This window comes from Bubalus kerabau, chromosome 5 (genome assembly GCF_029407905.1).
Source record: "Bubalus kerabau isolate K-KA32 ecotype Philippines breed swamp buffalo chromosome 5, PCC_UOA_SB_1v2, whole genome shotgun sequence".
Lineage (NCBI taxonomy): Eukaryota > Metazoa > Chordata > Mammalia > Artiodactyla > Bovidae > Bubalus > Bubalus kerabau.
In genome coordinates this window covers 45,188,236-45,202,905 of record NC_073628.1, presented here as the reverse complement: position 1 = coordinate 45,202,905, position 14,670 = coordinate 45,188,236, and the positions used below count along the sequence as shown (strand labels likewise).

The window sequence follows — 14,670 nt, the reverse complement described above, 5'->3', positions numbered from 1 at the left end:
TCTATATTCCTACACAAGGAAAGCAGCCTGTGGGCAAGCCAGTGCCTCAGGAGGCACATGCATAGCGCCCTAAGTGAGCTCAGCTGTTACATAACCATTATTTACAAAACGTGGTGAGAGGGCCAGGCGAGAGAACCTGACCATCCCATCTTGGCTAATTTGCTCTTCCCCGACACTCGTTGGGACCATTTCCTTCTCACACATTCACCCAAGGGTTTTTCAACCCGCTCTCCTGTCTTGGAGCCCGGCTACCTGGGATTCTGATGATTGTCACTGTTAGGGTTATGTTCTATTAAAACCTCTGTGTGCTGAGGGCGAGAGCTTCCCTAGGGTAAAGCTTGGTACAGTGAATCCAGCTACACTTCTAGCTTCTAGCCTGTGCTTTGTAGCAAAAGTGGCCTCAGCTACCCGAAAGACTAACTGCCCCTCCAGACTTGTCTGTTTCTTATCCTGCCTGCAGGAGAGAAACGGGGTTGCTGGCAACCGTGTTCCCAATGAAATCCCATACATCGTTTGGCCCGTTTCTCCTGTGCCATGTTCCAAAAGTTAGTGGACACTTGGGAAGAAGAAAAGTGATGCGCTGAAAACATAAAGGGTGGCAGGTCAAGTTAATGCAAAAATGTTAAAAAAAAAAAAAAACCCTGAAACTCTCTGGAAAGTTTACAGGTTAGCAGGGTCCCTTCTGTTACTGGGGATACATAAAACCTCAATAGCTGGAAATAATGTCCACTGGGCAGGGTGGGGGTGGGGATATCTCATATTCCAGAATTTTGAAGGACACCAAGTGGCAAAATACAGGGTAGATTAAATGGACTGAGATTTCAGTGGAAAGAGCAAAAATAGGAAGACCACACAGTGGAAAAGGACAGATGAAGACATGGGAAGCAGTGTGGCAAAGAGGCAGGAAGCATGCTTGTCATAGGGGCTGTAAAAACAGTGGTCTGTTATCAAGGGACTGGACGTCTCAAGCAAGACAGGCTCAAAGTTGCAGTCGGCAGTCCCAAGGCAGGTGGGCTCCAAACACAATTCCGTCCCTTGCCTGGCAAAGGCCGGTCAGTCTGCCAGCTAGGAGGTCAAAGGAACAACAGGAACCCAGAGAAAAAGGATACCTTCTTGTTAGAGTTTCTTAGTCTGTGAAACACCGACTGCAGAATCACTTTAGGGAAGCAGAGTGCTTGTCAAATGCATGGATCCATAGACCCCAACCTAGACAATCAGAATCTCTGGGGTCCCACCTGGGTATATGACAATACCACAGGTGAGTCCTATATGCTATTAAGTTTAATAACCACCAGCTGAGATAATCAAATTGAGTGGCTAAAGCCTTTGTTTAGACACCGCCTAGTGCCCTCTCTCGGAGAAGGCAATTGCACCCCACTCCAGCACTCTTGCCTGGAAAATGCCATGGACGGAGGAGCCTGGTGGGCTGCAGTCCATGGGGTCACTGAGTCGGACACAACTGAGAGACTTCAATTTACTTTCGCTTTCATGCATTGGAGAAGGAAATGGCAACCCACTCCAGTGTTCTTGCCTAGAGAATCCCAGGGACGGGGGAGCCTGGTGGGCTGCCGTCTATGGGGTCGCACAGAGTCGGACACGACTGAAGCAACTTAGCAGCAGCAGCAGCAGGGCTCTCTCTTGGTCCACAGCACCTAGAACAGAGCTGTCTGGACATAACAGACCCCCTAGTTACAGAGCTCTCACATTCCTTCCTGGGGGTAAATCACACCAGGATCTCTCCATATCACCTCCCTGAAGGTCAGGCCACATCCTCTGAACATAGGTGAACTTCTTGATTGTGTTCTGAGAAGCAGTTGTCTCATTTTTTTAGAGGGAAGGAGGGTACAGGCTATCTGTCTGTAAGGCTGAAGCATCAATTCATTAGAGGCTTTCTTCACCAGAGGAGATTTCAGTTCCCAGAGGGGAGACCAGAAAGGACTACTTGGGAAAGAAAGGCCGGAGAAAGGCTCTAAGAAACCATGTCAATCAGGCACTACTCATCAGGACCCTAACTTGAATGTAGTGTGCCAGGTGCCAAGGGCAATAATACTGCAATGCTCCCTGGCAGAATTGTTATTCGACTTTTAGGCCTAAAAATAAATGTGTGAGGAAAGTTTCTAGGAGGTAAAAAAGTTCTAATTATAAATCAATGTATGTGTTCACTGAATTTGTATTTTCCACCCCGTAAGTCAGACTAAGTAAAATTGTGTTCCAAGTCAGGAGTTCTTACAGTAAACCCTAGTTAAATGCACCAACCACTGGCCTGCAGAATAAAAACTGAATTGGAACCACTATCTCCTTCCTGGTGACCCCCAACTCCTACCTCTACGGTCCCCTCTGATGATCAGGTTGAGGGGTGCTCCTAGTTCTACCGTTTCCTTTCAGAGGCTCCCAACTTTAGGAAACCCGTGCTGTGTACTGGGCACGTCTACATACAACCACAATACCGGAAGCCCTTGCTTCTAGGTTTGCAACTTAACCAGCTGCCGCACTCCCGGGTAGGCGGAACTGACATTATTGTTTAGTCGCCAAGTCCTCTTGGATGGGTTTTCCAAGCCGGTGGTCTGCAGCCCGCCAGGCTCCTCGGTCCATTTCGTCCTCCAGGGTTCCCATGAACAACCCCTTTAACCTTCCTAGTATCCCCTTCGACATCCTTTCGCGGTAATGATGAACGAACGGAAGGCCAGAGACAAGAAAGCAGCCTTGAACTCAAAGGCAGCAAAAAGCCCGTTCCCAGATCTCTTCCCCTGGTGTCCTTGGATGCCTCCTGTCCCCAGTCCGAGTCCCACAGCCCCCCAGCCCCACCTCCCCACCACCACCACGGAGGAGCGCGCAGTCACCTCTCGTCTACCTTCTTTCCGCAGCTCCAACGGCAAGTCGGTCACTTGGGCACAGAACGAGAAGAGCAGCCGCGGGCAGCACCTGTGGCAGAGGTTGTCGGTGCACATCAACAAGAAGGAGAACCCCAACCAGACGGCCGTCATCAAGCCCTTCCCCAAGAGCACGGAAGGTCGCGGCGCGGGGGGCGCGGGCGGCGGCGGGCCCGAGCCCCCGGACACCGGCCCCAAGGCGCTCCCCGCTGCGGCCGAGGCCGAGGAGCGCCTCGCCGTGCCGCGCGCGCCGTCGCCCATCAGCACGCTGAGCCGGCAAGCGGGCGGCCGCCCCGACGACGAGGACGCGCGCTCGCTGCGCTCAGAGCCCGCGGCGCGCAGCAGCTCGTCGCAGGGCTCGCTGCTGGAGCAGATCAGCAGCGTGGTGACCCGCTTCACGGCCAACATCAGCGAGCTCAACTCCATGATGCTGGCCTCCCCGGGGGCACCCGGCGCGGGCGCCGCGCTCTGCTCAGCCTACCTGATCCCCACGGAGATGCAGCTGCCCGCCGCCGTGATGACCACGTTCGCGGAGATCCAGCCGCCGCCAGCCGCCGAGGGCCCGGGCGGCGCGGCCCCGCCGGCGGAGGGCGCAGCCAGGGAGCCTTCCCCCTCGGCGGCGGCGGCCGGGCCCGAGGCTGCGGCAGGCAAGGCGGACCTGGAGGAGCTGGTGGCGCTCACACCGCCGTCCCCCTTCAGGGACTCGGTGGACTCTGGGAGCACCACCCCCAACTCGCCCGTGTCCGAGTCGGCCCTGTGTATCCCGTCGTCTCCCAAGTACGACACGCTTATCATCAGAGATTACACCCAGAGCTCTTCGTCCTTGTGAATGTCCTTGGAAACCACGCTGGGGTCCCCCCCCGCCCCAAGGAGCCGAGACCCTCCGGTGTCCCCACAGACAGCAAGGACAGGCCTGGGCGCCTGCTTAAGACCCCGAGGTGGAAGACATCGCGTACACCTACAGTGGAAACAAGAGATCAAGAGTGCTATCTACCATCCACCGACGAAGACACCAACCACAAATCTTTCGGCAGATTTTCTTCTAGTGGCCTTAGAAAATATGGGCTTTTAAGAAACACCGCTTCTACTTTTGAGGGCTCACGAGGAGTCTGTTGAACCAGTTACATCCCAAGTGCTTTGCTCTCGGGAAACAAGGAGTGTGAAACAGCAAAACGGAGGGTTGAAAAGACATAGTTAATAAGCTACTGTAAAAAAAAATTTTTTTTGTTTGTTTACTTTAATTCTTTTCCCAGAAGATTCTTTGATTCACCAAACATGAATGTACATTTTCTAACAAACTCAAAATCTGGGACCAAAACATCAACCTTTCTCCTCCTCTTTTTTTTTTTTTTTTTCCCTTTTTCTTTCCTTTAAAGACCTTGGAAAGCAGACTTGGGCCCAGTATTTGCTGAGGCGTTGATATGAGTGTGTCCCATGGGTAACACGCAACCTTGTGAGGAGGGCCACACTGATGTATGTAGGGCTTTTATCAGACACTTTCCAATTTGGTTGTGACCTCCTCTTCCAAAAGCCTGCATCCTGGATTCCACCTAGTTATTTCAGTTCACCTCCATTAACCAAGAAAACCAGTGGAGATTTCTTGACTATTTCACCATGTTGCCAATCAATACTGGAGTAGCAAAAAATATTTTCTGGAATACTGTTTTGTAATTCCCTCACTGGGGTGCGTTGTGTAGCTGGAAATTCTCTTTCTAATAATAATAATTCTTGAGCTCCAGCTTGGCTATCTCTTTCATGAAATGTGGCCACTCATTATGAATGCATTGCCAGCTAAAATATTTAAAATATGCATTTGGGCTTCTTCATTCATTTCTTTTGAGAACCTGATGCACAAAGAGCTCCTCTGTTCTTTTCAAGTCCCACCACTGGAAGAATGGTCCGTAGACCCAATGAAGACACTGTCGTGATTGGAGGGACTGTTCAAAAAATTAACACGATCTTAATACACTGGAGACTTTAAACTGTCAAGTCGGCTTAGCAGAGATTTAGCTATGCCAGTGAGCAGTGATTTTAACTTTTCTTGGCTGCTTAAACAGGGCAGCTATGAACTATGACACATGTAGATTTTTCAAAGCAATACAGAAACTAAAACAAAGGAACCTTAACAGATACAAACCACACAATCTTTCTTAGCCATTCCAAAAAGAGGCAAAGCAATTATTAATATTTTCCTTTTTAAAATAATTATGAATATAATTTTGTGCACTTCATACTGTCACTTTTTAAAAACTGCAGAAAAGAGATTTAAAGTTCTAATAGACATATCTGTGCTTTGATAGGCTCCTATAGATAGAATTCAGCTCAAGACCTGCATCCACTGTCATTTCTTTCTTCCTCCCATTACAGCTATCCTCAGGTGCCAAATGTTTTTGATTTTTAAATAAGGATAGTAATAAAAGGAGGAGGTATCCTATAAATTTAAAGTCCAGTTGACCCAGCCTTATACTAAAGATAGCCTTATGAGAAAGATTTGCTGTAAGGCAGAAGTATATTTTTAGCAGAGAGAAACATAAATAAAAACCTTTTTCCTTTTGCTCAATATCCTTATTTGGTATTTTTTATTTCACATCTACTTAAAAGAAGGAATTGAGAAATGAAAATGTATCTATTACCATAATTTATCATTCTCTACTTTTAAACGTTATAATACACTGTTTTACCTTTCCTGATAACTATTCTCATATTAAATTATATTAAATCAAATCTCCCAATATAAAACATTAAAAGCTAACATTAATTTACTAAAATAGAAATTTTTAAAAAATCAAACCTCCCATGCAAATTTGAAAATAGCATCATTGGAGCCCCTTGATCCCAAATATTATGAGACTCTTGAAACAGTCAATTAGCTAAGTTTTGTGGTTTCATTGAAAGCAAATGTCTGCGTCTACTTGAAAAACAAATGTAAATATTTTGAAGTAAATATCAATATCCCTGGATTCTCATCAAAGGGGTGGCATTCACCTGGGGGTTCCTGTCTTGATTTCTTAGGCGTGGAAACCTTCCTAAGTATGCTCTATCTAAGTTTTTAAATTTGTTTCAAAGAACCGTTATGTTGGTTTCCACTGTATTCTCAAATGCAAGTTTCACTGTGTTGACCAACAGGAAAACATTTTTAAAACTTTCTCCATGATCAAATTCCTTTTCTATTTTTTTAGTAACATATTTCCTTTAAAAGTATACTACCATATGAGAAAATTCATTAGAAATTAAAATTTAATGTGAATAAATTGCCATCATATAATTCTATGTGAATTAATAGTCAACATAAGAAAAATAATTTATCTAATTAGAGGAGAACAAGAGGTATTTTTCTGTGTATTTATATAACCCTTTGCCACTTCATTCAGTACATTGTATAATATATAATATTATTGGTAATGCATTCTTGGGATCTTTTATTTTGGAATGATACTAACTCTGTCTCTTTGCCAATTCTAATACCAGGTTCCAAGTTAAATCTACAGTACAAAAGAGAACTGAATATTCATTCTAGGGCTAGGATATGAACTTCACAATTCATTTGAGTACCTATTTTCATTGAATTTCCTAGAAAACAATCTGTTCCTGGTGCCCAGTGATAATTCAGGTGGGACCAGCATGACTCAAAGGAAGGGGAAAGTACAGTGAAATGCTGAGCTTCAGAAATGCGACCCTAAAGGACAGTTTGGTCCCAGGATTAAAAAGAGAAGACCTGGTTCGATCAAGTTGTACGGACTATCTGAGCAGTCCACCCATTCTCTATTGTGGGAAGCGGTGGGGACCGCCTGAGAAGACCGTGTCTGCGCCGCAAAGAAGCAGAACCACCTCTCTGGGTTAGGGGTGGGGAACAGAAAGGGAGTGTGGAAAGGAGAACATGTGAGATTTGACTGAAGCAAAGAGAAAAAAGCAGACCCCTGAATGTGCTAATCCTTGTTAGTAACAGTCTTTCCCAAGTTTCTGCTGTTACCAGCATGTGATCAGAAAGACTAGGAACTATTTCTGACTGTCAATGAATTGTATAATTCTGTGCAATTCTGTGACTTCCAAACCAGGAATAAAACTCTTGAAAAAAAAATTTTTCCTGTGCTAGTCTCCCAGCAAAATGTATGTGTTTCGGAGACTTCAAAGGTTATTACCTGAGTTCACATTTAGCCACAGCTTATTAATAACCCTCAAGCTGTCAGAATCTCTATAGTTACCATTTACAATTTTATACTGTGAAAAATATACAGATCAGTGAAAACCGAAAGATAAGTTGGAATTCACTTTAAAGAGGGCCTGAAGCCTGAGAGATGCTCTACTATCTGTTGAAGAATGAGGCATGTATGAAATAGTTGGCTGAATTTCACTGATCTTCCCAATGTGAACAAATATACTATGTATATTGTGTGTATTTCTAGAATTCAATGGCAGCTGCTGGTGGTGTTGTAATTAGAAATCTATATAGAATATAGATGTTTTAGAGAGATGGTGCCAATCCTAAAAGATTTGTGTGGGCTACAAGTGCTTGTACTTATTTTTTCTGCACTTTAACTAATTTGGTTTTAAGATGGTGTGCGTGTATGTTTTTCTTTTATTTTTTTCTGTTGTTGCAGCTTGTGCTATTAAAATGATAGAGAATGTTAAATTATTTTGATGTGAATTGCAAATGATTTTTTCATAAAGTTTAACATTTCTATCAGCATTGTTTTGCTTTGTACTTGTATAAATGTGTTTTATTTTAGTACTTTAAAATATACTTGCCTGTTTCTCAGTTGTCTAACTCATGTTAGAGCTGGTATTTGTGAAGTCAGTTACTTTTTGAAAAATATTAAAAAAGAAACTATGATATGACTTTAAGATTCTTCCCCTTAAATGTTTAGATTGTTGTCTTAATAGTGTTTTCTGTGACCCAAAGAGCCATACTATTAATTCACCTTAAATTCTGAACAATCTGTATGTTCGAGTTATGGGGTTTACAAAGCAGCCTGTGGACAATAGATTAAAACATAAATGTAAACTAAGCACAAAACAACCAGACATGCTGTCCCCAAAGGCACCTGCAAATACCTTTCAAGACATAAATAAATACTTATATTAAAACAAGGAAGCATGTAGGGAATAAGTCTTGTGTGTGTCTGAAAATACCAATACAAATTATAGGTGTAATTCCACAGTTATCTGTGTTGATAGAAGATCACAAAAATAATATAGATTATTTGTGTGTGTATATATACATATATGTGTCTGTGTATGTATACAGACTTACACACATCAACATAGATATTTTACTTTTGAATCTATCTCTATAGTTTTGTATGTGTGTGCTTATGTGTGTATGTATGGGCATATCTATATAATTTTTCTGGAAAAAATTACTTATTAACTCACTTTTTGCTTTGATAGATTCTTAAGCAAATTTACACTCCCTGAACACAAATTAGCTAAAACCTAAAAGCATAATGTAGACTAGATGAATGATGTATGGAAAAGAAAAACAATGTAAATTTTTAAAATATATCTTCTTTATACTCCCCTATATTATTTGTACACATTTAATATGTATATACACATTTATTCTTAAACATATATAAGTGGATACAAAGTATGTCTGAACTTACAAAAGAAAACCTTTTTTTGTCAGATTGTCTAATTCAGTCTCTTCTAAGTAATCCAAATGGGCATATGTTTATGTGAACTTAAGGTTAATATGGAATACCTGGACTACATACAGAAAATTATCTCCTAAAGATCAAAAGAGTTTTGTAAGACTCCATAGAATCACAGGAGGTCAGGTAAAACCAGATGATGCAGTAGAAACAGGATAAATAGGATTAAAAGTCACTCTCTATTGCCCTGTCCCATATGATCTTGGATGAATAATCTTGACATCTATAAAACTCAGTTCATTTTTATTTAAATGCAGACATGAGTAACAATAACCTGTGAGATTTATTTCATTTCCAGCATTCCTGGTATGTGGTAAATACTTAATAGGTGATAGCTATCAATGGCAACATAGTATTTTTTATATAGTTAATATCCAGCAGTCAGCTTAGATATATTACGTCCAATATTACTTGTGGAGTGGTAACAAATTCTTGTCCAACATAAGGCATATATCATTGCAGGGGAAAGCCTATGGAGGTTGGAACTGTCCATATAGGATGACTTAGTAAAGTGATCTTAAGCACCACAGAAAGAATGTTTTTCTTCTGTTTATAGTCTATGCTGAATGCTAGCCAGTTTTGGGGTATAGTATGTAAATGATCAGTTTGTAAAAATTAACAGTTCTCAAACATTTACTTTTTTATGGTAGCTAGCTAGATAGGTAGGTGCGTGCTAAGTCACTTCATTCATGTCCAGCTCATTGTAACTCTATGCACCTTAGCCTGTCAGGCTCTTCTGTCCATGGGATTCTCCAGGCAAGAATAGTGAAGTGAGGTGCCACGCCCTTCTCCAGGGAATCTTCCTGATTGAGGGTTCGAACTGGTATCTCCCACTGCTCCTCCACTGCAGGCAGATTCTTTATTGCTGAGCCACTAGGGAAGCCCCAGACAGGTAGGTAAATAAGATTATATTAATGAAATTGTCCCCTTAAAAACACAGTAACTTCATTTTTTTTTCTCAAAGTATTTTGAAATATGAAATCAGTTACTACATTATTTTTTAAGAATAATTTCAATAGATAAGTTTTAAGAAGAGAACTTCAGACTCAGGTTTCCTGGCCATGTTTAGACACCTAAACAAAAAGTATTATGGGAAAACTTAGCGGAACCTCCACAAGAATAAATATTTTAAATTAGCTTTAACTCCAGACCAAACACACTTATTTTTGTCATGACATGTCAGTCTTTTTGTATGAACATTTATACAAATATATGGTATATAGATCAGACACATTTGGTTTATTTATATATAACTTGTATTTTGTCTCATTGACATAAAGCAAAGCCTTACATAACTAGCATGTTTCTGTAACAGGATAGATATTATATAATAAATTTATGAATTACATGTCCATGAAAATTATAATTTAATATATAAATTGGCTTTTCTGAACTGCTAAGTGGTAATAGTTTTTAGAGTTTTAAATGTTTGGAAATCATAATAACTCCAAGTTTAATGGCTGCCTTTACCTCAGAATTTGCCACTCTTCTTTAAATATGCTAATATGCGTTAACCTTGGAAGTATTTTTACTTTTATTTTTTTATGAGTAGTTTCCTCAGAGTAGAACTTCATAGAATGAATTTCAAAAATGTTATGATATAAAATTTATAATTTGTAGACAACTTTTTCTTTCAATCTTGAAAATTAATTGCAATTTCCATGATGCTCTCTTAAGGATTTCAGAGAAGAAAACGTAGAGTCTATCATCACTTTCAGAGCCATTCTACTGAATCATGGAATGCCTTTCTTCATTTTATTATCCACTTTCCTCCTGTCTTCTGATTTCTCAGAGCTCGACCAGCACTTTAACTTACTCCCAGTAGTCAAACAGAAGATTTTCTTTTTCTGTTTCAATCAACATGTTGGATGGTTTCCTTAACTCTGCCAGCCTCAGATGAAGCTATACATGAAACAGTAGCAGTAGTAGATGTTAAGTAGCCAGTGAACTGTATTCCAAGAGCAGTAAAAGGCTATGAGAGTATTATCCAGAACTTTTTTTGGAAACTCTTATCACATGTTTTCTAAATTACCTAAGTAATCAAAATTACGTGGCCACATCTAATGCATGTACCATACTGATGTGATCCTACTCCAGCATGTTCAAAGCCATGATTTCCACCTTTCACTTCCCTGTATGCTGGGGTACTTTCTGTCATGCACTTTCTCTCTCTAAAGAGCTCAAGTCATATCACTAGTCCTGCTACATTCACCCCGCTCTTCAAGGAGGCATGAAACACTCTAAATGTATACACAGAGAAAAGGGCTTATTCTGGGATTGCAAATACCCACTCTAATAATCCAGGACAATCAACAAAAAAATCAGGGGACTATCCTGACTAGTTCTATTCAGTCACTATGAGAACAAGGACACTTCCTTATACTTTGCATAGTAACAAAAACCCCAAAATTTAATTTTAAGAAATTAGAGAAGGCTGAGATATAACCATTTCTAACTGATAAAGTGGTGGTCAGGAATCCAAGAAAAATGCAAGTAAGAATGACTAGGCTAATAAATAGATAAAAAGTCTGAATAAATTAAAGGAAACTGAGAGGCTCTAAGAAATAATGCAGTTGTGTTACTCAGTGATATTATTTGCTGAAGCAACACTACCAGTTAACCTAGCTCTGGTATATGCAAAACACGGGGGAAGGTAAGTGCAAGATAAACAAAAGTAGGTGTAGGAATATTGACGTCTGGCAAGAAGTAACACAAATTAAAATGTATTAAAATGGCCAATTTTAAATTGGTGAACAACATATAGTGCATGAACCAATATGTGCTTTAAAATATGGCTTTAAAATATACAAAGTAAAGACTAATAGAAACATACACACACACATACAAATTCCACAGTCACAAAGAACCTCGTTAATATACTTAAAACACAAATACATCAAGAAGTCAAAAAAATAAAACAAAATTTAAAGGAATCAAGTAACAAAACAATGAATAATCAAATTTATTTAGAGCTTTATATCTATTAAAAAGAAAATAGACATTGTTTTCATGAATGTTTCATGAAACATTCATAAACATTAACCTTGAATTTGACCACAAAAAAGACCTTAACACATTCCAAAAGGCAAAAATCATGTAGACTACATTCACCAACTAAAAGTCATAAAATTTTGAATTAAAAAAAAACAGCGATACCCCCCAAAAAAACTTGGGATCTCTCTTCCAAGAGCACTTTTGGTTAAAGAGAAAAACTTAACTATATCTTACCTAGAAATGAAGTTATTGAAAACCCTGCACACAGTACTCTAAAGAAAATGTTTTACTCTAAATGTATACATTAAAAAATTAGCTAAAAATAAATTAACTAGACATTCAGTTGAAGAAGTTGAAAAATAATCAATAAAAAAACAAAGAAAATACAAAAAAATTGAATAAATTGAAATTAATACAAGAAAACAAACATCTAACAAAAAATTTTAAGTGATCATTAAAACCAAAGTCTTTTAACTTGTAAAGACCAACACATTGACGAACATCTGTCAAGCTTAATCTAGTAAAAAAGAAAGCACAATTACTATTGTGAGAAAAGAGACATAGCTAAACATTAGAGAAGATATGCAAAAGAAAACACTAGGTAAAACTTTGTTTTCAATTAATAAAATTTAAAATATAGATGAAATAATATTCTAGGAAAATATAAATTATCAAATTGAAACAAAAACAAGTAGAAAATGCAGATAAACCAATAATGATAGAATATCACGAAAAGGAATTTAAAAATATTTAACTCTAAGTGTAATATGCTTAAACATTTTAGTTTCATCATGATATAGAATATGGATACATGGAAATATCTGTAGCTCATTTTATGAGGCTTTTATAACTTTGGTACACAAATCAGACAAGCAAGGACATAAAGTTATAAACTATTCCCATAAACATCAATTTTAGAATCCCATATAAACTATTCATACATCAAATTTTGAAATTTAATAAACTAATAATACTTCATGACTAAGTACAGTTTACACTAGGATTTTAAATGTTGCTCAATATTAGGAAATCTATTATAGCTTGCTACATTAAAACGTAATTATCTAGTAGATAAGATAGAAGCATTTGATCAAGTAAACAATTTCTGATTAAAATAAAACAACAACTAAAAATAAAAGGAAATTTTTGTAAGATGAAAAATTTCTATTATAAACCTATGGCAAACATAATACTAACAGAAAAATATCAGAAGAATTCCCATTAAATCAGGAATGAAAGATGTATTCCATATATCCACAATTCTAAACTGAAAATGAAAGTTTTCAGTTTTTCTCAGCACATTTTCTGAAAATTAAATAAAGTGCAAGCATTTGTTATAGTGAGAAAGTGGCCTTTCTTGGGACAACCATTTATACCTGCACTGTTCTGGCAAACCAGAACACAGACCCATTCTAAATCACTAGTATTTAATATGGTATTTGATGTTCTAGATAAAACTCTAAGTCAAGAAAAAGAAAGTAGATATTACTGGGCTTCCCTGGTGGCTCAGAAGTAAAGAATCTTCCTGCAGTGCAGGAGACCTGGGTTGGATCCCTGGGTTGAGAAGATCCCCTGGAGGAGGAAATGGCAACCCCCTCTAGTACTCCTGCCTTGAGAATCCCATGGACAGAGGAGCCTGGCGGGCTGCAGTTCGTGGGGTCACACAGAGTCAGACACGCCTGAAATGATGCAGCAGCAGAAACAGATATTAATACTTAGAAGAAAGAAAGAAATCTACTATCAGCAGATTCATTAACCTATAGAATCTAAAATAATCAAAAGATGAAATATTAAAAGATTAAGATTAAGAAGATTATTAAAGCTTTCCTGGTGGCTCAGTGGTAAAGAAGCTGCTTACCAATGCAGGACTCATGGGTTCAATCCTTGATCTGGGAAGTTTCCACGTGCAGTGGAGCAACTGAGCTTGCGCACCACAGCTACTGAGCCTGTGCCCTAGAGCCAGGGAGCCACAGCTACGGAGCACACGTGCAGCAACTACTGAAGCCTGAGTGCCCCAGAGCGCATGCTCTGCAACAAGAGGCGCCATCACCATGGGAAACCTGTGCACCGCAACTGGAGAGTTACTCCTACTCGCTGCAGCTAGAGAAAAGGGTGCAGCAATGAAGACCCAGCACAACCAAAAATAAGTAAATAAATCAAATCATACAAAATAGAATAAAAATAAAAGTCAATGTAATGATATGAAAAGGCAAAAGGAAAAATAACTAGATGAGCTATATGACTTTGAGCAAGCATTTTCTTGTCATGGGTTGTTCATGAGCATCATAAGATCTGCTAAAGAAGTAGGAAAACTTAAAGATATAAACAATGATCTTTTAATTGTCAAAAATACAGTAAAGTGTGCTTGATGAAAAGGAAGCAAAGGGGAAGAATGTAGGTGAAAGCAGTATCTCGGAACACTTCCCTAAGAGATTTCCAAATAGAATTTTAAAGAGTCAGTACCTGCTAACCAGATAGATACAAGCAAGGAAAACAGTCAGGCACAGGAAACAGCCTGTCCACGGAGACAAGAAAGTGCATAGAGTGTTCAGGGAAGTAGCATTAGTTTAGTAATTAGAGCTCCTTGGGAGGATTAAATGAGATGAAGTACATGAAGTATGCAGTGCTGGGCACGCAGTGTATGTTGCTTCAATGCTAGGTGCTTTAAGAGTAGTACTAGTCATTGTAGTAATGGCAGTGCTAAATGTCTAGATCTCACAGAATACTATATAAAATCTAAAATACATGTAATCATTCAGTTCAGTCCAGTCGCTCAGTCGTATCTGACTCTTGCGACCCCATGGACTGCAGCACACCAGGCCTCCCTGTCCATCACCAATTCCCAGAGTTTACTCAAACTCATGTCCATTGAGTCTATTGAGTAATCATGCATCTTTGTAAAACTGGTTATTCTACTTTTATTCCTGAACATATATGCATCTTTTTCTAACAACACAACAAAATTCAACCATTCAGAACTCAGAAGGATCCTAATCACCCGTGATCACGTGTGTACATGATCTGTGTACATGATTGTACATGATACAATTGTTTGCTGTAGCAAATACCAGAACTATAATAAATTCAAGAAAGAAATTGATATTGATATTTACAATCAAATTTGATGAAATGGAAGACTAAATTAGTAAATCACC

The 14,670-nt window shown here is 39.4% G+C and overlaps 1 protein-coding gene and 1 long non-coding RNA gene across 4 annotated transcripts in view; one reads left to right on the top strand and one right to left on the bottom strand.

The window, feature by feature from the left end:
• LOC129652687 (uncharacterized) overlaps nucleotides 1-3,526 on the bottom strand; it is an 87,539-nt gene extending 84,013 nt beyond the window's left edge. For 2 of the 3 annotated variants that reach the window (XR_008714684.1, XR_008714683.1), the window contains exon 1: nucleotides 1,110-2,714. This is a non-coding gene — a long non-coding RNA (uncharacterized LOC129652687). Of the gene's footprint in view, nucleotides 1-1,109; nucleotides 2,715-2,851; nucleotides 2,923-3,351 lie in introns of those variants that run through there. The other variant, XR_008714682.1, reaches the window with a different exon arrangement.
• GRM5 (glutamate metabotropic receptor 5) overlaps nucleotides 1-5,594 on the top strand; it is a 655,231-nt gene extending 649,637 nt beyond the window's left edge. Inside the window, exon 10 of the mRNA XM_055581574.1 lies at nucleotides 2,865-5,594. Coding sequence (XP_055437549.1) covers nucleotides 2,865-3,699 — 835 coding nt within the window. The 3' untranslated portion in view covers nucleotides 3,700-5,594. The remainder of the gene's footprint in view (nucleotides 1-2,864) is intronic.
• The last annotated feature ends 9,076 nt before the right edge of the window (nucleotides 5,595-14,670 follow it).